Below are 27,883 nucleotides of genomic sequence, written 5' to 3'. Positions count from 1 at the left end.
CAAGTCTAGGGATAGGGTCCTGGAAGTCTCCTTTTTAAAATGCTTTTATGATGGTGTGCCAGGCTGGCTCAGTCAGTGGGGTATGTGACTCTTGACCTCGGGGCTGTGAGTTTGAGCCCCATGTTGGATATACAGATTACTTAAAATTTTAAGGGACGCCTGGGTGGCTCTGTTGGTTAAATGTCTGACTTCAGCTCAGGTCATAATCTCAAGGTCTGTGAGTCTGAGCCCTGCATCGGGCTCTGTGCTGACAGCTCAGAGCCTGGAGCCTGCTTCGGATTCTGTGTCTCCTTCTCTCTCTGCCCCTCCCCCAATCAAGCTCTGCCTCTCTCTCTCTCTCTCTCTCTCTCACGCTCTGCCCCTCTCTCTCTCTCCCTCTCTCTCTCTCTCTCTCAAAAATAAAGACCAAAAAAATTAAAAAAAAAAAAAGAAATAAAATCTTTTAAAAAATGCTTTTATGAGCACCTGTGCACGCTGAAGTATAAGAACTTCTGCACACAGTACAACTCTAAGAGTGAATGAGAGAAAGAAAGAAAGCAAAGACAGGCAAGATTTGAATTTGAGGATTTAATACTAATGAGGGAATAAGATTTTAAAAAACACCAACAGAACAACAACAAAACACCCCAGCTCACTGGGAAGGATCATGAACACCTTTGCTTCAACACCTCCATCTTCAGCTAGGCTGGCTGCATCAGTGTGCTGATACTTTCTTCTACCTCTGACAGCTCCTTTAGGAGTTGATTGACCTTGACTTCATCAAATTCCAAACACAGAAATTCAGATTCCTGGAAAACATAAAAGGATGTTTTATAAAAGACCCTCAAGATAGCCAAGGCTCTGGATCTGGCCTGACTCAGTCCCAAAGGCCCAGGGCCCCCTACTTAGCAAGCCTGACTCAGGCCTCAATACCTAAATGATATATTATCCGGCAGAGCAAATCCACACATTTAGTTGCTTAAATAAAACTACTTCTATGAGGTATTTCATAAATGGTAAAGGGACATACAAATGTCAGGTGTTCTCATTATACGGCATGTGAGAAGCTCTTTTTGTCAGTCATCACATTTGATTCCATAACAATTTATTTTTTTAATGTTCTTTTCTTTTGAGAGAGAGAGAGAGAGAGGGAGCACACAGGTGCATGCAAGTGAGGGAGGGGCAAAGAGGGAGACAATGATCGGAGGCAGGCTCCAGGCTCTGAGCTGTCAGTACAGAACCCAACACAGGGTTTAAACTCATGAACTACAAGATCATGACCTGAGCCGAAGTTTAACTGCCTGGGCCACTCAGATGCCCTAATCCCGTAACAATTTTTAAGGTAATTACTTAAGTATTGCTGTTGTATAAATGAGGACACTGGGGCATACAGTGGTTAACCTGTATCACAAAATCAGAAAAGGGCAGAGTCAGACTGTGAACTCTTAGCTCTGGCTGACTCCAAAGTCCATACAGTCTCCATAGCACCCAGTAGTATAACAAGGGACAGAGGATCTGGATTGGCTCCATGATAGCCTGGTAACTGAGCTACTTTGGATTTTGTGGTTATACTAGCAATTGTAACAAGTTGTGACCAAGTTGCTTGGAAAATATCAACCAGATCATTTAAAGATAACCAGGTCTTGAAACAGCCTTGAAACAGCCTTAAACATTTCTGAGGCCTTTCCACTTGCTGCAAGCCAACTCTCCAAGATTTCCATCAAACACATTCCCAGCACATACTGTTCGGACCAGTCAATCAACCCTAGATTAGGTAGATATCAAAGAAAAAGGCCTTTTAAGTGTGGTGACAGAAATTTCATGTACAATGAATAGATACTTGGTCCAAAGTGTCTCAAGCAACAGGGGCAAATTATATGTATCTAAGAATGATTATATTCAAGAACCTTATGAACAATAATCATGTTAGTTTTTTTTTTTTAATTTGAGAGAGAGTGAGCAAGAGTGAGGGAGAGGAGCAGAAAGAGAGAGAGCTACAGTTGAGGAGCTGTAGGAAGGGTAATCTCCTTTTGGGAAGAAAAGCAAATTTATGGCAAATTAGACAATCCAGTGAGCTAAACTAAGAACTGGACTCAGATTTGAAAGCCTTATTCTTCATTCAGTTTTACTGAGATCTTTAGCCTGCCTTTAAAACAGTTTTGAACATTTTGCCTTTGTAACAAGAGTCTAGAAAGTAATATTTACCAGTCTAACATATATATTCAGGAAATTGGCAGAAGATGATGCACCCATGTTTTAACCTCATTGTAAGTCAGTTATTGGGGTGCCTGGGGGGCTCAGTCAGTTCAGCACCAACTTCAGCCCAGGTCATGATCTCACCATTCATGGGTTCGAGCCCCGCATCGGGCTTTGCGCTGACAGCTAGCTCAGGGCCTGGAGCCTGTCTTCAGATTCTGTGTCTCCCTCTCTCTCTGCTTCTCCCCTACTCATGCTCTGTCTCTCTCACTCTCAAAAATAAACATTAAACATTTTTAAGAAGAAAGTCAGTTATTATAATAAATTCACCAGGTTTTCCATTTATATGGGAAAAGATTATCAAGGACTTTGATCACAGAGATAGGAATACCTGAGCAGAGTTTATTAATAAAAGCCAGGATCATTTTTGACAAGGGGTCATTAATTTGTTGTATATTTCAGTGCTCAAATTATCTTTGATCAGACCTCTAAACATCAGTGAAGTTGTTTATTTTTAAGGAAAATCAAATACTAGAGCGACTAGCAGGCTAGAAAAACAGACTCCAAAGTTAAATTGTCCAACCACTCCCAATCTTCACCTCTCCCTGCTCGAAACAATACACATTAATATGTTAGAAAGACATATAACCATTCATGATTCTTGAAGAAATAGTTTATCTTAAACTATTATCAAGGCTTAGTTTCATCTGGTTATGCTATCAAAATATTTTATCAGGTATTCAAGAGCTTTTAAATTGGGGCTTAACACATGGGACTTTGTTCAAATTTTGCATTTGGCTGGGGTACCCTACAGAAAATACATCTAATGCACTTGAAGATATCTGGAGGAATGCACATGATGCATATCTAGCCAGAGACAGAAAGTATAAGAACAATTTGAAACATTTGATTTTTTTAATTGTAGAGAGCAAGTGTGAGCAAGCGGGGAGGGAGGGGAAGAGAGAGAGAGGATAGGAGAGAGAGATAATCTTAAGCATGCTCCATGCTCAGTACAGAGCCCTACTCAGAGCTCAATCCCATGACCCTGGGATTATAACCAAAGCCGAAATCAACAGTTGGTGGCTCAACCAACTGAGTCACCTAGGTGCCCCTGATTTTCTTTTTTTTTTTCAAAGTCATCCACCCTGACTTGGGTCTAACTGGTTATATAATATTGAGAGATGATAAGACTAAACTTCTGTATTTAAGTATCTGAGTCAAGAGCTGGAACCTGCTGCATTTCCGTAGAGTGTAGATACAGCATGTGGTGGAATCAGAAAGCAGTTACTAGATGAATAAGCAAGCACATCATTATTAAGAATATGTAGTCTATGGACACTTGGGTGACTCAGTCAGCTAAGTGTCTGACTCTTGGTTTCAGCTCAGGCCATGATCTCACAGTTTGTGAGTTTGAGCCCTGCAATGGGTGCTGTGGTGGTGTTACAGAGCCTGCTTGGGATTCTCTCTCTGCCCCTCCCCTACTCATACTCTCTCTCTCAAAATAAATTAATTAATTAAAAAAAAAAAAGAATACATAGTCTGTGATTTAAATAACTGTACCAGGGGTGCCTGGGTGGCTCAGTCAGTTAAGTGTCCAACTTCAGCTCAGGTCATGATCTCATGGTTTATGGGTTCGAGCCCTGCACTGGGCCTTGTGCTGACAGCTAGCTTAGAGCCTGGAGGCTGTCTTCGGATTCTATGTCTCCTTCTCTCTGACCCTCCCCTGCTCATGCTGTCTCTCTCGCTCTCTCAAAAATAAATAAACTATACTGTTAAAAAAATAACTTTACCAAATTAGAAAAGAAAGCAAAGACAAAATATTCAAATATTCTCTCCAAAATGTAGAAGCTAGAAAGTTATAAAACCCTAAGAGATCTAAGAGGCCACCATCTCTAAACAGAAAAACTCAACAGAAAACCCAAGCAACTTTAAATGACTTCAGAGAAAGACATCTCACTGGTTCCCAAGAAACTCCTTTTCCAGGTAACAACTCTTAATACTTTTCAGGAAACTCTTACTTGCCAAGCCAAGATCGTTAATGCTTTAGCATAAACTCATTTTGTAGCAGGGTCAGAAAGTATAAATGATTATTAGTTTACATAATAATTGAAGGCTGTCATTAAACAAGTGTTTGGTTTTCTCTGTCTACATACTAAAATTTCTTTCTCTGTAATGTCTATTTAAATAACTTCAATATCTATCAATAATAGCCAAACTATGGAAAGAGTCTAAATGTCCACTAACTAAAGAATGGATAAAGAAGATGTGGATGTGTTACACATGAGCATACACACACACACACACACACACACACACACACACACACACACACACAGGAATATTACCCAGCAATCAAAAAGAATGACATCTTGCCATTTGCAATGATGTGGATGGAGCTAGAGTATATTATCAATGAAATAAGTCAGTCACAGGAAGACAAATACCTTACAATTTCACTCATGTGTGGAATTTAAGAAACAAAACAGATGAATATATGGGAAGGGGAAAAAAGAGGGAAACAAACTATAAGATACTCTTTTTTTTAAGTTTATTTGTTTATTTTGAGAGAGAGAGAGAGAGAGCATGGGAGGGGCAGAGAGAGAATCCCAAACAGGCTCCGCATTGTCAGTGCAGAGCTGGACACAGGGCTCGAACTCACAAACTGTCTATCATGACCTGAGCCAAAATCAAGAGTCAGATGCTTAACTGACTGAGCCACATAGGTACCCTAAAACCATAAGAGACTCTTAATGATAGAGAACAAACTGAAGGGTGATGAAGGGAGGCAGGTGGGGGCGGGGTAAATGGGTGATGGGTATTAAGGAAGGCACTTGTTGGGGCAAGTGGGCAGCTCTGTCAGTTGAGTGTCTAACTTCGGATCAGGTCATGATCTCACGGTTTTTGAGTTCAAGTTCTGAATCCAAAGATTAGCAGAACTAGGATTTTCATCATGCCTAAATTGGTAGGAAGGCTGCCCTCCAGGTGATAATTATCCAAAATTAATTAATTTTTTTCTATTATCATTTATATTGAACTATTACATAATATTATTTTGGTATTTAAAAAGAAGAACAACTGGCACAAAAACAGACACTCAGATCAATGAACCCAGAACCCAGAAATGGACCCACAAATGTATGGCCAACTAATCTTTGACAAAGCAGGAAAGAATTTCCAATGGAATAAAGACAGTCTCTTCAGCAAGTGGTGCTGGGAAAACTTGACAGTGACCTGCAGAAAAATGAACGTGGACCACTTTCTTACATCATACACAAAAATAAAGTCAAAATGAATGAAGACCTAAAGGTAAGGCAGGAAGCCATCAAAATCCTAGGGGAGAAAGCAGGCAAAAACCTCTTTGACCTTGCCTGCAAGAAGGCAGGGAAACAAAGGCAAGGGAAACAAAAACAAAAACGAACTATTGGGACTTCATCAAAATAAAAAGCTTCTACACAGCAAAGAAACAAGCAGCAAAACTACAAGGCAACTGATGGAATGGGAGAAGGTATTTGCAAATGACATATCGAATAAAGGGTTAGTATCCAAAATCTATGAAGAACTTATCAAACTCAACACACAAAAAACAAATAACCCAGTGAAGAAATGGGCAAAATACATGAAAAGACACTTCTCCAAAGAAGACATCCAGATGGCCAACAGACACATGAAAGCATGCTCAACATCACTCATCATCAGGGAAATACAAATCAAAACCACAATGAGATACCACCTCACAACTGTCAGAATGGCTAACATTAACAACTCAGGCAACAACAGATGTTGGTGATGATACAGAGAAAGAGGATCTCTTTTGAATTGCTGGTGGGAATGTAAACTGGTGTAGCTACTCTGGAAAAACAGTATGGAGGTTCCTCAAAAAATTAAAAATAGAACTACCTTATGTCCCAGCAATTGCACTACTAGGTATTTATCTAAGGGATACAGGTGTGCTGTTTCAAAGGGGCACATGCACCCCAATGTTTATAACAACACTATCAACAAAAGCCCAAATTTGGAAAGAACCCAAATGTCCATTGATAGATGAATGGATAAAGAAGATGTGGTATATACACAATGGAGTATTACTTGGCAATCAAAAAGAGTGAAATCTTGCTATTTGCAACTACATGGATGGAACTAGAGGATTATGCTAAGTGAAATTAGTCAGAGGAAGAAAAATATCATATGATTTCACTCATATGAGGACTTTAAGATAGAAAACAGGAAAATAAGAGAAGGGAAGCAAAAAATAATATAAAAACAGGGAGGGGACAAAACATAAGAGACTCTTAGATATGGAGAACAAACAGGGTCGCTGGACGGGTTGTGGGGGGGTGGACTAAACGGGTAAGGGGCATTAAGGAATCAACTTCTGAAATAATTGTTGCATTATATGCTAAGTTGGATGTAAATTAAAAAATAAATATTTTTTTTAAATGTACATGTCCTGAAAACAAAACAACAATAGCAACAAAAACCATGGAATTCATTAAGAATTTACAAGGGTCTTGGGGCATCTGGGTGGCTCAGATGGTTAAGTGTCCAACTCTTGATTTCGGCTCAGGTCATGATCTCACAATCTCTAAGTCTGAGCCCCGCATCAGGCTCTGGGCTGACTGTGGAGCCCACTTGGGATTGTCTCTCTCTCTCTCTCTCTCTCTCTCTGCCCCTTCCCAGCTCTCTATCTCTCTCAAAATAAATAAGCATAAAAAAAAAAAAAGAATTAGCATCAAGGGTCTTGATTTCAGAAACATCGGCTCATCTCTACAACCTGCTCTTTTACCCTATATCTAAAAACAATAGATAGCTTACGGTGTAGCTTAAAAAATACTTCAAAAAAGAAAACTTGTGTCTTACAATCTTTTATTTATTTTCTTTTCCTTTGGCCCAATGCAGGGCTTGAACTTAAAACCCTGAGATCAAGATCTGAACTGTGATTAAGACTTGGCCACTTAAATGACTGAGCCACCCAAAAGCCCCAATAATTTTTTTAAACAAAAATTTTTAGCCATACATATCACAAACAATGGTCCCCCTCAGGCCATTTTTATCATGAGGAAATCCTCATTTCAAATACAACAGCTGACAAGTTCTACAGCTACTGCGTAAAGAGCGTGCTAATGTAATTTTCAAAAAAGAAAAAAATGTCCTGCAAATCACAAAGTAAATCATCCTACTGGGGATGAAAACAGATGAAACTTAGACTGCAACTTAATGATGGAGGCTCTAAATAAAATGACTCACCCCAAACGCAATAGGTGCCTATAATGTGCTAAGAGCTATGTGGATCTAAGGATCTCCAAAAACTAGAAGAATTCACTCTAATAAATGAATGTGGCAGTGCCTCAGCACATACCAGGTGATTTCAGAGCCAGGGCAGCTCCTAAGGCAAAGTGCTTATCCATATTCCCCCTATCTCCTAGAAGAGGACAGAGGATTACCAGTGTATCATAAAAGCATTAATCATCACTGGACAATAATTACTGAGTTTTCTGGAGTTGTCATTCAGGCATTTCAAAGGACTTTTGTAGAGACAATCTGACAACTCCCACTAATTCTTATTATATAAAGAAAAAATGAACTTTTCATTAGTTAACTCAAGACTCAAAAAAGAAAAAAGGCATTGATTGGGTATGTAGGACGTTTCAGATCTATAACTGACCAAAGTTACTGCTAAACAAATCTAAGGCACCTAACTTCAACTTTCTAAGCGGCACACACAGGTTTTACATAAAGTGGCAACATTTTAGGTGCCTGGGTGGCTGGGTCAGTTATGCATCAGACTCTTGATTTCGGCTCAGGTCACGATCTCATTGTGAGTTCCAGCTCACTGTGACTTTCAGCCTTGCATCGGGCTCCACACTGGCCATGCAGAGCCTGCTTGAGATTCTCTGTCTCCCTCAGTCTCTCCCCTGCTCACCCTCTATCCCTGTCTCTCAAAATAAATAAACATTAAAAAAAAGGCAACATTTAAAAATATTATAATATCATCTTAATTATTCAAAGACCTATTATCTGAGTCTCTGCTGCTTCACTTTTTCCTCCTTGTTTTGGTCCATCTTTTAAATATTTCCACAAGATGGGAGTGCCTGGGTGGCTCAGTCAGCTGGGCGTCCGACTTCAGCTCAGGTCATGATTTCATGGTTTGTGGGTTTGAGCCTGTGCATGGACAGCTCAGAGCCTGGAGCCTGTTTTCAGATTCTGTGTCTCACCTGCCCCTCTCTCACGGCCCCTCCCCAGCATGTGCTCACTCTCTCTCTCTGTCTCTCTGTCTCTCTGTCTCTCAAAAATAAATAAACATTAAATAAATAAATAGATAAATATTTCCACAAAATGGAAATAGGAAGTAAAATTTACACTGGTTAATCTAACTAAATCATAGAAGCTCTGCAAAAACTTTTATAGACAAGGAGATTAGAGCTATTGGAAAGAACTTTAATTGTATCTTCATATGACAACTTTTGAAAATCATACCCATTTGACACTTATAAACATTCTGAAATGTTCAATGTTCACCATCTGAAACCATATAATGTTATTATAGTATTATTAACTATATTCCCTATGCTGTACTTTATTTTATATCCTGTGACTTATTTTATAGCTGGAAGTCTATACCACTTAATCCCCTTCACCTATTTTGCCCATCCTGCCCCCACCCACTTCCTCTCTAACAAACACCAGTTTGTTCTAGGTGAGTCTGCTTCTGCTTTGTTTTGTTTTTCAGATTCCACAATATTTATCTTTCTCTGTCTGACTTAATTCACTTAGCATAATACCATCTAGGTTGATCCACATGTAACAAATGGCAAGATTTCATTCATTTTTATGGCTTAGTAATATTCCACTGCATGTATATGTGTGTGTATGTATGTGATATTGTATATCACACCTGATATATACACATCTTCTTTATCCATTCATCTATCTATTGATACTTAGGTTGCTTCCTTGGCTTATTGAAAAATATGGTGCAATGAACACAGGGGTGCATAGATCTTTTTGAATTAGTGTTTTTGTTTTCTTTGAGCAAATAAATACCCAGAAGCGGAATTACTGGATCATATAGTATTTCTTTATTTTTTTTTTCAGGAATCTCCATATGGTTTTCCATAGTAGCTATACCAATTTATAGTCTTGTCAATAGTGTATGTGGGTTCCTTTTTGTCCATATCCTTCCTTGCCAACACTTGTTATTTCTTGTCTATTTATTCACTTATTTATTTTTTAAAATAGGCTCCATGCCCAGCATGGGGCTTGAATCCACAACCCTGAGATTAAGAGTTACATGATCTACTACTGCTTGTCCCAGTGCTCCCTTGTGCCTCTTTTATTTTAGCCTTGCAGACAGGCGTGAAGTGATGGCTCACTATGGTTTTGCTTCACATTTTCTTGATGATTAGTGATGCTGAGTATCTTTCTATATGTCTTTTGGCCATCTGTATGTCTTCTTTGAGAAAATATCTATTCATGTCAGAAAGATCTCCTTATTCCCAAATATTTCCTTTCTTTAGGAAGGGGGCCTACTGTCTTCAGCCTAGATAATATCTTTAAAGCATAAATACTCCCAGAAAAGGTAATGCAAGAAGTCATTAACACTTTCCTATCACTTAAATCAGAAGATTCATTTTCTTCCAGGAAGAAAAAAAACCCAAGTAGCCTGCCTTAAAACTTGGGATGCTTAGGCAACAAGAAGGACAAGGGGAATGGGAGTTTATAGGAAGGGCAGAAAACACAAAAGAACTAGGAAAATACCAAAGGCAAATCCTTCTCCTTACCCCATAACCTATATCAGATACACATATCCCATAGGTGCAGTATCTTAAACTACTCAGGTCCCTGACCCATACTCTCCATACCTTTCTAATCACCAAGGTTGCAAGGAAAACCTAGGGAATTTTATAAAGGGGGCATTGGTAAGATAATCTCAATGTACCAAAGGTTGAATTTACACACAAAGAAACACACACATATCCTTCTGCCACTGTACTTTCATTTTTACCTGTAGGCTCAGGGCCTGTGAACCAACATGGCAATGAGACTCAAGAACACTGTTCATTCAAAGTTGTTTGAATTTCTTAAAAGACAGTGTCAAGAACAGGACCTTGCAATTCTTTTGGTTTAAGATTTCTTAGCTGGAAAAAAATCTAGACCAATGACTTTGAAGAAAACTAGACATGCCTGTCCTGCCAACGGTCAAAGGGAACACGTATCTTGGTCTGGGCAACCCTGACTTGTTTCTGAAAAGAAGAAAATAGTCTGACCTTGCAAGATAGAACAGTTCTTTCGTTGGCTAAATTATGCACTCCTGGGGCACCTGGGTGGCTCAGTTGGTTAAGCATCTGGCTTTAGCTCAGGTCATGATTTCACGGATTGTGGGGTCAAGCCCCGCATCGGGCTCTGTGCTGACAGCTCAGAACCTGGAGCCTGCTTCAGATTCTGTGTCACCCTCTCCCTCTGACCCTCCCCTGCTTGCAATATCTCTCTCTGTCTCTCAAAAATAAATAAAAAACATTAAAAAAATTTATGCACTCCTAAACCAGGACTATTACTATTCTTTTCCCTCCAGAGATTTCAAAGAAGCCTGACCTATTCTGCTCCCGAGTACAGGTCAGTAGATTTAGTGAAAGGGAGAAGTACCATCAATCTTCATTTTACCACTAGATAAAACAAGAAACCTAGAGATGAGCCCCAGTTATGTGAAGGCCAGAATTCCCAGGTCTTTGATTCAATTCACTCGGCAATACCCACATCTGACTTTGAGTTCAGACACTTTCCAGCTCGACTCATGTACATTTTAGAGTAGAATGGGAACCAATTAGAAATAACCTGATTTTGTACTGATTTACATAAGCACCAGGACTTAAGCATTTACAAAGACTATTTTAGAAACATCCAACGAAAGAAAATAAAATGATGCTGAGTTATACAAACACTAAAAGCTCAATATGATTATATCATTGGCTGATTTCTATCTTTTTTGAAACACTGTGTTTCAGTTCATTTTATAACTTTTTTAATTTTTGGCAGGATTTAATTTAGGTGTTAAGATTTTCTGTATTTTGAAAAACTTTGGATGAAAAATATTTGAGTAAAAAGCTATTTTTAGGTGCTCTGGTTTGATTTGCAAGAAATCATATTTATTGGCTTTTAGCTAAGTAGAACTAGTTGCCACGTGACAATGGAGAAAGAACCAGAGGAACAGTCGCTAAACTGCTGAAAAGGCAAGTCATACTGAAGGAGGAAAAGATTTCAAATCTTAGAAAAACCAAATTGACAAAAGTCTTCAGCACATGAGTAAAAAAGTGTTGCTTATTTTAGTCTAAAGTTCAAATTGGGGCTCCCTCATCATTCCTGATGACACACATTCCAGAGCAAACTCATCTGCAAACAACTTTGATAAACAAACTACAGTATATTTACATGAAAGGAATAGAGAAGATTAAAACAAAACAAAACAAAACTCAACCAGAGTTGCTTGTTTAAGTAATACCATTATGTAGGCAGAAACAAAGTATGCAATGGCACTTGCTCTCTAAGCGGTTCTTGATAATCTACAGATTTAGATGGGGAAAACATCTTAATACATCCAATTAAAAGACCAGAGTGCAGGGATGAATGACAAGCTCCTTGGCAGGGGAGGAAGGCAGAAGCCATACTACTCAAACCAATTCTGGGACTGCAGATTTTCTCCAACTAGAAAGATCACCAACTTGTTCTACCAACTGCACCGTCTATGTATGTCCTAGGTGTCTCAATGTGATTTAAGTCATTCATGATAGCACAATTAAGTAGAAATAGGCATAGTTAAAATGGAAGCACATACCTTTGCCCTTCTCTTGAGATAGCAAATAAAGCTGTGTAAATGGGGCAAAGGATGAAATGACTAAGGATAGGAGGACTTTCAAATTCAGAAAACTGTGATTTGGGGAGAAAACATTTTGGATAAATTTTTTTTGGGTGAGGCTATAAGGAAGCGGGATTAATTTTGTTAGGATTCCAACAAAACTCCAAATACAATTCCATTCTAAGGCATTGAGGATTGGGATTTTAACACATGAACTGGCAGGGGACACAATTCAGTTCATAATAAACACCAAAGCTTGGAGGGTCCTGTGTTTATCAAGTATTCTGTATTTGTGATTGATGATAATGATGAGGATCTCATATATAATTAATTCTAGGCTTGCTGTTCATATGGTACAGAAACAAATTTCTAATAGTCCAGAAGCACGCATGTGCACACTCACTCACACACACACACACACACACACACACACACACACACACACGTGCATGCACATTATCTACTGATTGCTCAGGGCTGTCAGCCCAGTACGGCAGAAGCGTCATATGGTCTTATCCTCACTGAACTCAATTTTGAAATGTCATTTAATCTATGCGGGCTGCCAGGATAAGAGCTGCCAGGAAGGGGATTGGAAAATGGCACAAAAGAAATCTTTGCTAATCCTCATTCCCAGATCCTATGTAGTACTCTGCCTACCATGCTGGGTCCCAAAGTCCAGGTCTGAAGACTGATTCAGAATCTGGTACATCATTCTGTGAGAGAATATAGGGGTGAGAGTAAAAGGATTCATAATCACTGCATGAAGTTAGCCACAAGTCTCTCTAGCTGAAATAATTTACTGCAAACTTCTGAAGTGGCAGGAGGAGAGGAGATTGCATCTTTATTACGTATGGTTGGATTCTGACTTCACTTAGGTTGCTGGGGCCTTTGAACAATCATCCCTCACATTATCACAGTGCTTTACAGTTTAGAAAGCCATTTTGCATGAATGACCTCATCTGATCCTTAGAACAGCCCTATTAACTAGGAAGAAAGCAAGCCAGAACTAAAGCACTCTGAGGAACTATAGAAGTGACAGACAGACCTCATCCATCTGATCCAGATCTTTTCAGCTACATCCAGCAAGAAGACTTCATCAGATAATACAGTGGATTTTATGGTCTTTGATATATTTCTGGTCCAATTTATGGAGGACAAGAAAGAAAAGCCACATTTTCTTAAAATTGCCCAGAGTTCTAGAAGCTAGAGATTAAAGTTCAATTCTTTTTGCAAAAGATAGAACAGGTAGTCAGTTCCTAATTGGCAAAGAAATAATTTCTTACTTGGTCACTGTTCATTCAGTATATTTTGGAAGGCATCTGAAAACATTAGCAAATTAGGGGGGACACAGAAATTACACTAATGATAATATTAATAGCACTGATAACTAACAATGGCTAACATTTATTGAACACATACAAAATGCCAGGCATTACATACTAAGTGCTTTCCATGCACCATTTCATGTTGTTGAGGATAATTTTATCCCATGTCATAGAAGAAGAAAATAAGGAAAGATGAGGAAGCTGTTTATTAAGGCCACACAAATAGTAAGTGGCAGAGCAAGTTTAAACTCAGGTCTGTCTAGAGTCAGAGTCTGAGCACTTAACCATTTTGCAATCCTGACTCATATAGATACAACATAAACACCATCATTAATAGTCACTAAGTACCCTCATGTGGAAGTTATTCTATGATTCAGTTAACTTTAACAAAGACTCAAGGGAAACCTGAGTGTTGACAGTATGATAACCCAAAGTCAATCTAAAGTGGCCTAGAAAAATATCTGGATAGACAAAGAGTGTATCCTAGCTTCCAAGGATGATTTCTAGCATGTTTTAAGGGTAATGGGATGGCAGCATAGTTGAACTAAGGTGTGCATGAAATCTGGGTAGAGAATCATATTATAAAGGGACTAAGTTCTTATTCTAAGGCAAGATGGCTTTTATTCCCTCTCTCTCGGTGAGTGGAAGGCAGAGGGAGGGCAGCAAAAAGGATTCGGTTTTATATATAGCTACTTGTTCCCATCAACAGGAGAGGCAGAAGCAGGGTTTACCTTAGTCAATTGACTAATACGTGGAGCCTCCTGTTTAAGACTTCTTCCAGGGGCTCCTGGGTGGCTCGGCTGGTTAAATGTCCAACTCTTGATCTCGGCACAGGTCATGACCTCACAGTTCATGGGACCGAGCTTCACATCAGGCTCTGTGCTGATGGTGCAAAGACTGCTGGAATTCTCTCTTTCCTTCTTTCTCTGCCCGTCCCTGGCTCGTGCGCTCTCTCTCTCTCTCTCTCTCTCTCTCTCTCTCTCTAAACACGCACACACATACACACACAACTTCTTCCAAGTCACAGTTAGTAGAACCAAAATACCTGCTTAACCTGAGGTTCTTTCCATCTATAATCAGAAGGAATTCCCAGTTCTGCCTTACTGTCTAATCCAAGAACACCAAATTATTCATCTTGGGAAAAAATCACATCAACTTATGGAATGCAAAAAAGATAAATATGACCATTTTGCAGTATATACAATTATCATTATGTTGTACACCTGAAAATAAGATGATGTTAATATGTCAATTATATCTCACATTTAAAACGACTGAAAAAGTACTGAAAAAAAAGGTAAGTACACTAAATTATAAATTCAAACTTTTAACATCCTTCATATTTGGCCTACAGCTATTCTCTGGCCAAGCCACGATGAACTGGACTGGGTGGGGTGAAGGAAAAGAGAGCTCTTGATGATACCCCAAATAGCATAGTTCACTCATACATTAGCAAGGCTTGATGATAATCACCTAAAACAGAAAAAGCCAGTGGCCCAGTTAGTTAAGCCTCCAACTCTTGATCTCAGCTCAGGTAATTATCTCATGTCCATGGGTTCGGGACCCATGTTGGGCTCTGTACTGTGTGTGGAGCCTGCTTGGAATTCATTCTCTCTCTCTCTCTCTCTCTCTCTCTCTCTCTCTCTCTGCCCCTACTCCATTTGTGCTCTCTTTCAAAATAAATAAACTTAAAAAAAAAACACACACAGAGGATGTAGGCTGTATATACATTTGTTATAAATAAAAATAAACAAATATAAATGATTAGTGAAAAATGCTTACTCTACTTCGCAGTCTATCCTTTCATTAAAAAGAATACATGTGCCACTCTATCCAAGATCATATGTAAACAAACCAGAAATATGAACTATCGAAGAGGGGTCAAAAGTAATGGGACAAAAATATTAGTTAAAAACAAGTAACTATTTTGAAGCAAAGTGGGGTATGTTCCCAATGGAAATATAAGATAAATATTTTGATAGTATGACATATATTAATAGAGTACTTAATTTTTGGCTGTGGTGCCTTGTCTTAGTTGGGTTTCCTTGTTTCTGAGTCATTTTAGCCACATTTGTAAAATATAAGGCATTTTTGAAATTTCATTATATCATTTCAAGTAATCAAAAAAGTTTGACAAAAATATGATTTTCCTATACTTTCCCCAAATTCACCTTTTATATTTTGCCACGTTTGCCTTGTCATTCTCTTTCTCTCTCTCTCTCTCTCATAACCACTTGAGAGTAAGTAGAAGATGTTATGTCCTTTTATTCCTAAAAACTTCAGTGCATGTTTTCTAAAAACAAGAGCATTTTTCTTATTTTTAGCCATGGTTATATAATAATGATTAGCACTACTAACTAACCCAGTCTATATTCAAATTTTATCAAATGCCCCAATAGTGCCCTTTTTCCTGCTCCCAAATCTCATGCATTGACTGCATTTAGATGTCATGCGTCTTGAGCCTCCATTAATCTGGAATAGTTTCTCAGTCAGCCTTTCGTGTGTTCCTTGATCATGACATTTCTGGAGAGTACAAGCTGGTTATTTTATAGAATGTCAATTTGGGTTAGTCTGATGTTTCCTCAAGATGAGATTCTAGGTGTGAAGGAATGCCTATCTACGCACTAAGTACCTACCCCCAACACTTAGTGAACATGAGCTTTGAAATCATACAAACCTAAATTCAGATCTAAATCAAAACTCTTACCACTTTTAGCAGTGTAACTGGCTAGGTTCAAGTTTTCTACTCTAAAAGAGCAATTTTAACAGATTTAGCAGGTAAGACTTGTGAAGATTTAATGAGATAATGCATCTAAAGCAATTTAACACAGTTTTGGGGTTAGTGTAAAAGTATCTTATACTTCCTCTTGATTTTACTCCATTATCTCATATCCAGTAACCCTGAAATGATACTGGTTGATTAAGCAGCATTTCTACTTACTTTGACAAAGAGAAAAAGAAATACTTTCACTCTGATAGTACAGGCTGCCTCTAGCAATCTAGTCTAACCCAGTCTATATTCAAATATAAAAGCAACAGCAGCAGCTCACTGTCTGGATGCTCCTAACGGCTGCCTCTGGATATCGTGCGGCTGCCTGTACTCTACTAGCCCTGGCTGGTGGAAGAATACCAGAAGTACTACACAGAGCATGTTCCCTCTTCTTCTTCTTCTTCTTTTTTTTAGAATATTTATCTATTTTGAGAGAAAGAGAATGCACATGTGTACTAGCAGGGGAGGGGCAGAAATAGAGAGGGAGAAAGAGAATCCCAAGCAATCTCCATGTTGTCAGCACAGAGCCCAGGGCTCAAACTCACAAACCATGAGATCATGACCTGAGCCGAAATCAAGAATCAGATGCTTAACAGACTGAGCCACACAGGCGCCCTGGGCATGTTCCTTCCTGCAGAGCTCCTGCCATGGCATGGACCAGTGAAGTGGAGTGCAAGAGTGTGACAAAGGCACTGAAAACAAAGACTCCAGGCTAGAGCTGCCAAGAACATGAACTTGTTTAGGGGACTGCCAACAAGTACTCTTAGGAAAAGCTTCATCAGGAGCTCAGGTGCAAATTCTGTCCTTCCTGTCAATCCTAAGAAAGAAGAGAATACCCAAATCAAGTAATTTTCTTAAAGTCAAATTGAGAGATTATTTTAATATTCAACAATAACACTGAAAAAATCAGGAAGTCCACAGTTAAGATGCCATTCATACTTCATTTCCATAATTCCCTTGCCCATGCAAGAGGGCAAGGGCGCTGGTATCCGTAGCATTTCCAATCCACTGTTTCAGTATGATAATCTCATCCTCCCAACTTTCTCTTAGAAAAACACCATTTCAATTCTATCAGATCAGTCCTCTATGTAAAAGGTTATAACAAAACAAAACAAAAGAAGGATTATAATATCTGCACCAATTCTTCAAAGTATCAAAGTACAAACTCACTTTTAAGATTTGGAATCTAATTTAATATGGGTTTTTCTATGTTATTAACTCAAATGTTCCATAATTTTTCTGTTTTTCCCCTCTCTGTCAATTAGAATTTCAAATAAAAGACAAATGATCCCTAAGGGTAAAGAAAATAAAATGAAACAAAAAAGAAAATTCGGGTGTCCCACATTTCAAACTGTGAAGACGGGGCTTCCAGCAAGCAAACAGAAAATCCTGCTTTCATCACTGTGCTGAAATGAGGGTTTACACCTGTATTATGAAAAAGAGAAAAGAAAATTCCAATGCACAGCCTTTATCTTCATTAATGAAAAGAAAAATGCTATCATGTGAACATTAAGACAGAACTTCTAATAATTCTGTCATTTACAGGACAGAAAACCTAATTCTGAGTCAGCTCCAAGAAATACTCAGATTAAAAGTAAAACTGCTTTCAAAATGGAATTCTCAACTAGAGCTTAAATCTAAACATATGCCAGTGAAGATGCTATATACCCTGAAAATCACTAGTAGCCTCTGAAAATCACATATACTTCTGAGATTACCTTTAATTTGGGGAAGAAAACACTTCTCATCTTACTCTACCCTCTCCCTCATGAGATCTCAGCACTATGTTTAAAAGTTCACTATATTTAACACATTTTGGAAAAAAAAACATGTTGAAGGTTAGAGTTAGAAAGGAATATGTAAATGCATGTAAATTCTGCCATTTTATACTCTGTTTCCCTCTCCCTGTATAGGATGATCAGGAAGTGGGCCATCTCTATTATTACCCATGGAACTCAGAGTATTAAGAGGGAAAAATTATTGGTTTGAGAGTTAGACAATGTGGCTTTAGATCTAGCTCAGTTATTAGCTGTGTGGCTGTGGGAAAGTCATTTAAGTTTCTTGATGTCTTGGTTTCCAAATATAGAAAATGGAAAAAGAATACCTATCTCATAGGACTTTATAAAGACTAAGTAAGATAGCACATTTGCAGGGCATCTGGGTGGCTCAGTGGGTAAAGTGTCCGACTTCACCTCAGGTCATGATCTTGTGGTTTATGGGTTTGAGCATCGCATAGGGCTCTGTGCTGCCAGCCTAGAGCCCAGAGCCTGTTTCAGATTCTGTGTCTCCTTTTCTCTCTGCCCCATTCCCCACTCAACTCTCTCTCTCTCACACACACAAAAAATAAACATTAAAAAAAATTTTTTTTAAAAAGCACATTTACAAGCATTCACCCATGTCTAGTGTGAAACAGACTGTCAGTAACTATTAGTTTCTCTTTCTACCCTGTTACACACATCCTGTCCTCTGACACTTTATAAGGATTTTGGCTGAACACCTGAACTACCAACTCTGTTTTCTTCAAAACAGGCACTTGGCTCTTCATAGTGACAGTCATGTGAAAGCCTCCAGGGGCCTGACATTGTCCTGGAGAAACAAAAATGTTCTTACATGGGGGAACAGAATCAACCACTTCAGGCTATGACAACCCCAAACAGTAAATCAACTCCTGCATATTTTTACAGTGTTACTTAACATCCTGAGAGCTTTGTGCTCTTTTACAGTCTTTCTCCCTGCAAGGATCAGACATGCTATTTGTCCTCTTTTCCCTTCTTAATAGAGGTCTTTATTCAACAAGACCACCCAATGGATTCAACACCTAGAAATCAGAAAAGGCCAAGTTCAACTATGAAGAAATTGGCAAAGTCTTGGTACTAAACAGTAAGCCCTTCTTAGCCTTTTAGAATCTGGACTTCTATGTGCTTTCTGTTCTTGGAAATAGACTTGCAGACGCACTGGTTCAAACATGTCTGTGTATTTCCCTCAGCTACATTATCACAGAACTCTCACCATGTAGAAGACTTCTTACTGAGTCGAATCTCAGACTCTGACTACAGTCTAAAAAGCAATCCTTCCCAACTTCTCCCACTTCATGGTACAGATTGACCTCAACACATGATACCTCTGAACTGAAGGGATTTGAAAGTATTGATGTCTACAAAGGACTAAGGTACAAGCAGCCTCGAGAGTAAAGGTATGGAAAGATTAAACCTATTTGCCACCTAACTCAGAGACTTTTACCACATAAACTCCAAGAAGCTCTAGATCAGTGTTCACACTCCTTCCCTTCACAGGGCTGACAACCCCTATAGCACCTAAGGGAGAAAGTGGATGTCAGAGAGCAACCAACATTTGATTTGGGATAGCAAATACTTAATGGAGGATCATAAAACACTAAGTCAGCAAATTAGGTACCAAATACTTAATTGAATGTATTACACAGGCCAAGGATAGTTCTAGACACTGAGGGTTCAGTGGCAAATAAGGTAAGAGTTTCTACCCTTAAGAAGCTCACATTCTAAACAGAAAAAAAAAAAAGCAAAAAAACCCCCAATAAATTAAAACAATTTAAAAGGCAATTTCAGTAGATCATAAAGATCAATTTTTTTTTATCTACAGTAAAGATGTAGAACAAAACTTTTGGCTTAATGAAGAAACTTTAGTCACTTTGTGGGTAGTTTATACAAAAAGTTAAAGAAGAATGAATAAATTACAGATAAAGGCTGACCCAGTTCTAAAATTAAATTCTTACATATTGTCTCCTTACTACAGGCTTAGCGTCACTGTCTCCATCCTTTGGTAGCACATACAAAAGCAGGAAGAGATCATTCATAAGAAGATAATGAAGACAATATAAAATTACAAACACAAGGCAAGAAATCTGAAGATAAGGGATCTACTTCCAATTCTATCATATAATATTCACATGGAACTTGGGTAATTCATTAAACTCCTTGAGTCTGACTTTCTCTCTCTCTCAAAAATAAATATTTTAAAAAAGAACTTGAAAATATTTAAAATGTTGGACAATTACCAACTATTACTGCCTAACCAAAATGTTTATATGAAAAGTCTGATGAAAAAAGTTATAGAAATTACATTTGAGAACAAAATTAATTCCTGCTCCTATATAATAGCTGTTTTGAAATATTTGCTTCCATTCTATTATCCCAAAGTAGAGGAAATGGATCCCAAAAAGTGGTATCAGGGCTCAGACAGCCCTTCTTAGTGATTACTCCCTCCTCTGGGCCAAGGTAAAAAAAATTACTTTCTTAAATGTATTTCATTTCTGGGATGCCTGGGTGGCTCAGCCGGTTAAGCAGCCAACTTCTGCTCAGGTCAAGATCTCAACATTCATGAATTCAAGCCTCACATTAGGCTCTGTGCTGACAGCTCAGAGTCTGGAGCCTGCTTTGGATTCTGTGTGTGTGTGTCTCTCTCTCTCTCTCTGCCCCTCCCCTGCTGGCGCGCATGTGTGCATGAGTGCGCTCACTCGCTTGCTCTCTCTCTCTCTCTCTCTCTCTCTCTCTCTCAAAAATAAACAAACATTTAAAAAACAAAGTATTTCATTTTTTGGTATCCTAACCCATGATTAAGTGTCCTTATTTCATGAGTTATTCTCACTGATTACCATCAATTATAAAATAGCAAACTAGTAAGAAATTACCTCTCTTAGCTGTTAAGACACAGATTATCAAGGACTTGATAATCTTTCTTTTTGCCTTGGAAGACTAGCCATTCCTTTTCTTTGGGTATCTCTATAGCCACCAGCTTAAATTCAATTGCCCATGGGGTAGAAGGGCCTAAAAAAGAACCAAAGCCCGCTGCGGCAACATAGAGACAGAGTGAGGAGTGGTGGGACTAAAGTGGCAAATACAAGTATCATTTAAAAGGATAATCATTTCTCAGCTCCGTCCCACCTGGTACTTGTAGAAAAGTGGGCCTACTGTTGGCAGATCTTTGTTATTTCAAAAGATTCCCAGAAACTACAGTTTTATGTGATATTCCTGAAATTTTACTTTATTTGCAAAAAGTCTACTTACCTAGAGCTTACTATAAATTCATAGTACAGATTTCTTTTCCCAGTGAAATGGTAGATCATTGATTTTAAAAGTACTTATTAATGTTGGTATAGAACTAACATTATTCTGATTTGAGGAAGTAAACATTAAGCTGGGCCTTGCAAGCTAGAGATTCGAGAGGACATTTCAGGCTGGGGAGACATTATGTGCAAAGACTCTGAGGAAGAAATATGCCTGGCATGCTGGGAGGAGGAAGGACAATGTATAGGCTAGTTTGGCTGAAGAAGAATTCCTTAGAGAAAAGACACAGATAAGGGGGAAACTGTACAAGGCACTGAATTCTAGAGCAAAGAGCTAAAATTTTTATGGATAATCTTTAAAAGAGAAAGGTTACAGATAATGAGGAGCCATTATGAGGAGGAGGATCATTGCATTTCCTATCTTGCCAAAAGTTACATGTTGCTGTTCTTGCTACTTTTTTCAAAATAGAGGATAAGGCTGGGTGCTGACCTATGAAACTTGGAAGTTTTGAAAAAATCCCAGAAGAATGTCAATTCAACCAACCACACTGTAAGTCAACTCTCTTGGCACAGTTGGTGGTCAAGGCTTTCAAAGTGAAAATTAAATGGACTCTAAATGGCTATTTCTTTCTGATCAATAAAAACATTTAGAATTTAAAACTCAAAGAAAAGGTTACTGGACAGTTTGGTACATTGTCAGGTTAATCATCAGACAGAGCTTTCATCAGACTGCCTATCAGCAGGCATGAAGCTGGATGGACAGAGCTGGTCTCACACAAGTCTTCCACCAGGGCACAAGCCCGAACCCACCACTATGTGTATTCAAGATGTAGAGACATGCCTCTAGCAGCTCTTATTTCAACCTCAGAGCCATCTCTGTTTTCTTTTGCAACATGCTTCTGGGGCTTCTAGTCCAGTTGATTCTCTTATTGAAATTCCCAGAGACAAATGGCCAGAATAGAGCTACTGAGTTTCACCAAGAGCTGGGATACTAAAATATCAAATATATTAAATGTGTACTTTGTTCTTTCAGACAAAATATCCTATAAAGCACAGTTGAGAAAGGTCATATACACACTGCTAAGGAACTTAAATTTTATTATGAAAGTAATGGGGGAATCATTCATGGTTTTTGGCCAGATAAACATCATGATCAGAGCAGTTTTAAAGAACGCTAAGCTGTGCATGCCTGAGTGGCTCAGTCAGTTGAACTACTGACTCTTCATTTTGGCTCAGGTCATGATCCCAGTGTCATGGGATTGAGCCCCATGTTGGGCTCTGTGCTGAGCATGGACCTACTTAAGATTTTGTCTGTCTCTCTCCACCCCTCTGCCCCTCTCCCTGACCCTCAATAAACAAACAAAAAGAAAAAGGAACACTAACTTGGTGGTAACATGCAGGATGGCCTGAAGCAGGGAGAAAGACTACATGTAGGGAGACTTCAGCAAGTGCAGAGTTGGGACTGAGCATGCTAGGTCTGTAAGAGGGGAAGGAGGACAGTCTGGGCCTCTCAGGGCCCAGAAAAGCATCAAAAACTATTGTTACTCTATCAGGTATGTGCTGTTCTCTTACATACACACAAACCCTCATATACATGCATATACACAGTCCACACACAGCGTGTGCTTCTGCTCATCAGTTATCTTCTCCTTTCCAGAAAACTCATACAGTACACAGATGGCCAATGTGACCTCTCAGCTATAGTGCTCATCACTATTAAGCAGCTTCCCTGTATCAGTAAGCTGAAAATCCTTAGGAGAATCTATTTCACCCCAAAGCTATTATCTCTGCCTGAGCAGAGGCTGTCACACCAAACCCATGTCACAAATATCTGTTTAGGGGCGCCTGGGTGGCTCAGTTGGTTAAGTCTCCGGCTTCGGCTCAGGTCAGATCTCACGTTCGTGGGTTCGAGCCCTGCGTCAGGCTCTGTGCTGATAGCTAGCTCAGAGCCTGGAGCCTGCTTCTGGTTCTGTGTCTCCTTCTCTCTCTGCCTCTCCCCCTCTCATGTTCTGTCTCTCTCTGTATCAAAAGTAAATAAAACATTTAAAAAAATAATAATAATAAAATAAAAAAATAAAAAATAAATAAATAAACAAATATCTGTTTAGCCTATGAATGAGCTATTCTTGTTCAGCATTTCCTCTCATCTAATATGCTGGGGCCATTGGGTAAGACTGAGAAGCTGGTAATAGTTCACTACTCATACAGCAAGGACTTTTGGGAAAATAGCTTATATTAGGTCAGTTGGCAGTGTAGGCCAGGCAATGACAGACACTTTTTGCTATAGCAAAAAAATATGCTACACTAGGTAGAGAACAGAGAACTTTTACAGCCAAGTAGATGTGATGGCCATTTTAAGATTAGCAAACACATTGTTTCTAAATAAAACTGGAAAAAAATACAAACTACTAAAAAAAGATTAGCAAACATGTAAAATTAACTGGTACCCAGTGGAAACAAACTGTTCATCTGACTAAATATGATGTGTGTGTACATGTGTGCACTTAGATTCAAGCAAATACCATATATAAAGATCTAATGTCACAAAAGTGAAAAAGCATTGTTTACTTTCTAAAATTTTTCATCAATCTTTTATTTTTTTATTTTACTTATTTATTTTTTTAATTTTTTAATGTTTTTTATTTATATTTGAGAGACAGAGAGAGAGACAGCGCAAGCAGGGAAGGGTCAGAGAGAGAGGGAGGTACAGAATCCAAAGCAGGCTCCAGGCTCTGAGCTAGCTGTCAGCACAGAGCCCAACACAGGGCTTGAACCCACAAACTGTGAGATCATGACCTGAGCAGAAGTCAGACATTCAACCAACTGAGCCACCCGGGCACCCCTTTTTACTTATTTATTTTTTTTAATGTTTAATTTGAAAGAGAGAGAGCACAAGTGTTGGGGTGGGACAGAGAGAAATGGAGGTGCAGAATTTGAAGCAAGCTACAGGCTCCAAGCTGTCAGCAGAGCCCAACATGGAACCTGAACTCATGAACCGTGAGAACGTGACCTGAGCCAAAGTCGGATGCTTAACTGAATGAGACACCCAGGCGTCCCTTTCTTCAGTCTTTAAAAAGTATCCTCTAACATTGAAAAAATTAAAACTAAAAAAATTTGATGGGGTGCTTGGGTGGCTTAGTCAATTAAGCATCCGACTCTTCATTTTAGCTCAGGACATGATCTCACACGTTTGTAAGTTTGAGACGCATATCAGGGCCTGTGCTGACAGTGTGCAGCCTGCTTGGGATTCTCTCTCTCCCCACCCCTCTCTGCCCCTCCATTGTTCTCTCCCTCAAAATAAATAAATAAAACTTTAAAAACTTTTTACATTTAATGTTCATACGAGTTTTCTAAGAGCTCACATATTTTTTAGCATGAATTACACATTTATCTCAAAAAATTATATTTAAGCTTAATAAATTCTATTTAAATTTAATACTTATACTTCACCATGTAATCTAGAGCCCAAAATATAAAACTTAATCTAATTTAGCACAGGCAAGGAAGGTGACAGACAAGCAGGGATTTGTGGCTTAGCTGGTTAAGTGTATTGACTCCTGATTTCAGCTCAGGTCATGATCTCACAGGTTTGTGGATTGAGCCCCATGTTGGGCTCTGTGCTGACAGTGCAGAGCCTGCTTAGGATTCTCTTTCTCTCTCTGCCCTTCCCCTGCTCACACACACCTTCTCTTTCTCTCTCTCAAAATAAACAAATATACATTAAAAAAAATAAACTCAAACTGAACCACTTAGCCCAGATTCTGACAAACATATAAAGCATTAGCACTATAGCATTCTGTACAACTATTTGTTTTTTTTAATGCCTACTACATGACTGTTTCCTAACCTAGATTGTTTGTTTACAGTTGTATCTTTAGCATCTAGAATTGTGCCAGAACATAGTAGGCACTTCTAAATGATGAATGAATGGCTGGTGGGAAGGATTTAAGAATGGAAACAACTAAGGGATGTTTTGAATTCTGTCAGTTTGTATCAATGTCCTACAACAATTTCATAGAAAAGAAGACAGGTAGAACACACAGAATGATTTACTACAGATTAAAGAAGATTCCATTTCTATCTACATTGCTGATTTCAGGAAACATATACAAAGACAACTTTTTCTTAAACTTTTATCACCTGCAAAACAAAATAATTCTTTCTAGTAGTTTTTTAGGGGTAGTATAAAGATGAATCAAATCTTGAAACTGCTCAATGAATCAGACTTCAATTAAAAGTTGAAAGCAAAAACTACAATATACAAACTTATTAAGGTGTGACTGTGTTCTATACACAGTTTCCACCCATGATAAACCCATGGTAGAAGAGATATATATACACAATGAACTACAATTCAGAATAAAATGTAAAAGATGTAACAGAAAAGGTTTAGTCCAGGTATTATACATGTATATACAAAGGGGACATCAAGTCTCACTGGAAGAATTAAAGAGATTCACAAAAGAAATGGCATCTGTACTAGAATTTTTATAGGAAGAAATAAAAGATATGTCTGAGAAGAGGGAATAGTAAATAGTACAAAATAGTGTAGAATGTTTATATAAAGTTCAAAAGTTTAGTCTGATGGAAGGAGAATCAGGATAGGATACAGTCAAGATAAGATTTTTTTTTAATGTTTTATTTATTTTTGATACAGAGAGAGACAGAGCATGAGAGGGGGAGAGGCAGAGAGAGAAGGAGACAGAACCGGAAGCAGGCTCCAGGCTCTGAGCTAGCTGTCAGCACAGAGCCTGACGCGGGGCTCGAACCCACGAACATGAGATCTGACCTGAGCCGAAGCCGGAGACTTAACCGACTGAGCCACCCAGGCGCCCCAAGATAAGATTTTATATTAAGGCATTAGGACTTCAAGTAATAGAAGCCATTCAAGGAGAGTTAAATGGTCAGATGTATATTTCAGGAAGCAGTGTGAAAAACTATCATAGGAAAAGACTAGAGACTCGGAAAAGACTAGAGACCCGGAGAAGAGGACCTGATCTAGGGCAGTGGCCATGGGAATGAATGATAGATGGGTACACAAAATATTATGTACATAGAGGACCAGGTAACCAAATGGACTGGAGGTGAGGAAGAGAAAAGTAATGAAGTTCACTGATATTTCCAGCCTATGTTAAAACTATGACGGTGATGTCACTGACTCAAACAGAAACTAAGAGAAAGAAATAATATAACACATTCATATTAAAAAGTCTGTATTCAACAGTTAAGAATATTAATAACTTGCACCCCAAATTGGTTTTAGATGCTAGGCATACTGTCTAGTCCTAGAGAACATTTAAGAACAAAATGTTATTAATACTGAAGACATAAGGTGATACATAATAAATGATAGTGTGTTCACTATTCTCTGTAAAGTCTGAAATATTTTGGTAAGAGGGGACATCATCATTAACTATTTAGTAAGCAACCACTAGAAATGTTTTGTTGAGCATGAAATGCACTAAGCAGAAGACGGAAATTTCATTTCATGTTTTTATATTTTGACTACAAAAATTCCAAACACATTATGATAATCCTGATTAATTCTGAAAAGAGCAACTATGGACTTAGAGTGGTCTAGAAAGATGAAGAAACAATTTCTAAAATGTATCTCTCCTTTTGTTTTTAAAAACTCTATGTGAAACAGCTCTCTAACCTTTTAAAGACCACAACCTACCTCTGTAAGTTAGGGTAATAGTATTTGCCTGCCCACTTCAGAATCATTTGAGAATTATGAGACAATGTTCTTGTAGCTCTCTGAACTACACAGATGAAAGGCCTTAATTATCACTGATTAGTGGAATTATTCTGATGTCATTTTTCCTACCTCACGTTTACCTTAAGTCTGTGCTTGAAAGAGGCTACAAAATTTAAAAAAACAAAAAAACCCTTAGATCTAAATCTTGACTTGTCTAATCTAGATGCAGACCACTTAAAACTATCGTAGAGCCTATGCACAGTATTTAAAAGAATGCTAATCAGACAGGACATGTATAGAACTAATGGGTGCCAAATAAAAAACAGAAAACCATTTAGAAAAAGATTGATGGTGGCATAGTTTACCAAAGTGCAAAAAAGACCAAATGAACCTTTCTGAGACGTCATAAAACTGAACATTTTAATAATGAATTAGGAAGTCACTGCAAAAGTCATCTACTCTCTTGACTTATGACAATAAAAGTTGTACTTAAGGTTGATCCTATAAAGAACAACAAAACAAACAAATCCAGAAACCATTTCAAGCTTTAAAATGTGCTTGAATTAGCAGAGAATAAAGAGATACTTAAGTTTTTTAAAGCCAGAATTTTAGTAGCCAGTCAGACTGACTACTTTGAGTGCAGTGTGTCCATTCATGAATGACCAATAGATGGGAATGGTTTCATGAAAACTAAAAACTTCTTTGTCTCCAGTACCCAGGAATATTTTCTGTTATTCCCTTTATTCTGACCAACCTTTCTCAGATGCGGATCCCTTAAGAGTTTATCAATCCATTAAACTCTGCAACCTAAAAATAACTTCTCCTTCCTCTCTTGGAGCAAAACTTCTACTAAGAAGTTCATCTACAAATTGAAAAAAAAAAAGTTTAATATGAAACAAATCTCTAGACTTAATTTTCAATTTACAGGAACCACAGGAACGAAAAGAGTAAGTTAAATATCACATGAGGAATAGTAAGATATCCAGAAAGTGAGATCTTCTACAAGAACACTAGCTTAGTTTTATTA

The 27,883-nt window shown here is 38.3% G+C and overlaps 1 protein-coding gene across 3 annotated transcripts in view; it reads right to left on the bottom strand.

Moving 5' to 3' along the window:
- Positions 1-548: 548 nt before the first annotated feature.
- Positions 549-27,883, bottom strand: part of COMMD1 (copper metabolism domain containing 1) — a 186,939-nt gene continuing 159,604 nt past the window's right edge. For 2 of the 3 annotated variants that reach the window (XM_029937448.1, XM_029937451.1), the window contains exon 3: positions 549-788. In XM_029937448.1, the coding sequence (XP_029793308.1) occupies positions 681-788 (108 nt within the window). In that variant the 3' untranslated portion in view covers positions 549-680. The remainder of the gene's footprint in view (positions 789-27,883) is intronic. The other variant, XM_029937449.1, reaches the window with a different exon arrangement.

This window comes from Suricata suricatta, chromosome 4 (genome assembly GCF_006229205.1).
Source record: "Suricata suricatta isolate VVHF042 chromosome 4, meerkat_22Aug2017_6uvM2_HiC, whole genome shotgun sequence".
Classification (NCBI taxonomy): Eukaryota; Metazoa; Chordata; class Mammalia; order Carnivora; family Herpestidae; genus Suricata; species Suricata suricatta.
Note: the sequence above shows the minus strand (reverse complement) of the source record. Positions and strands in the feature narration are given on the sequence as shown.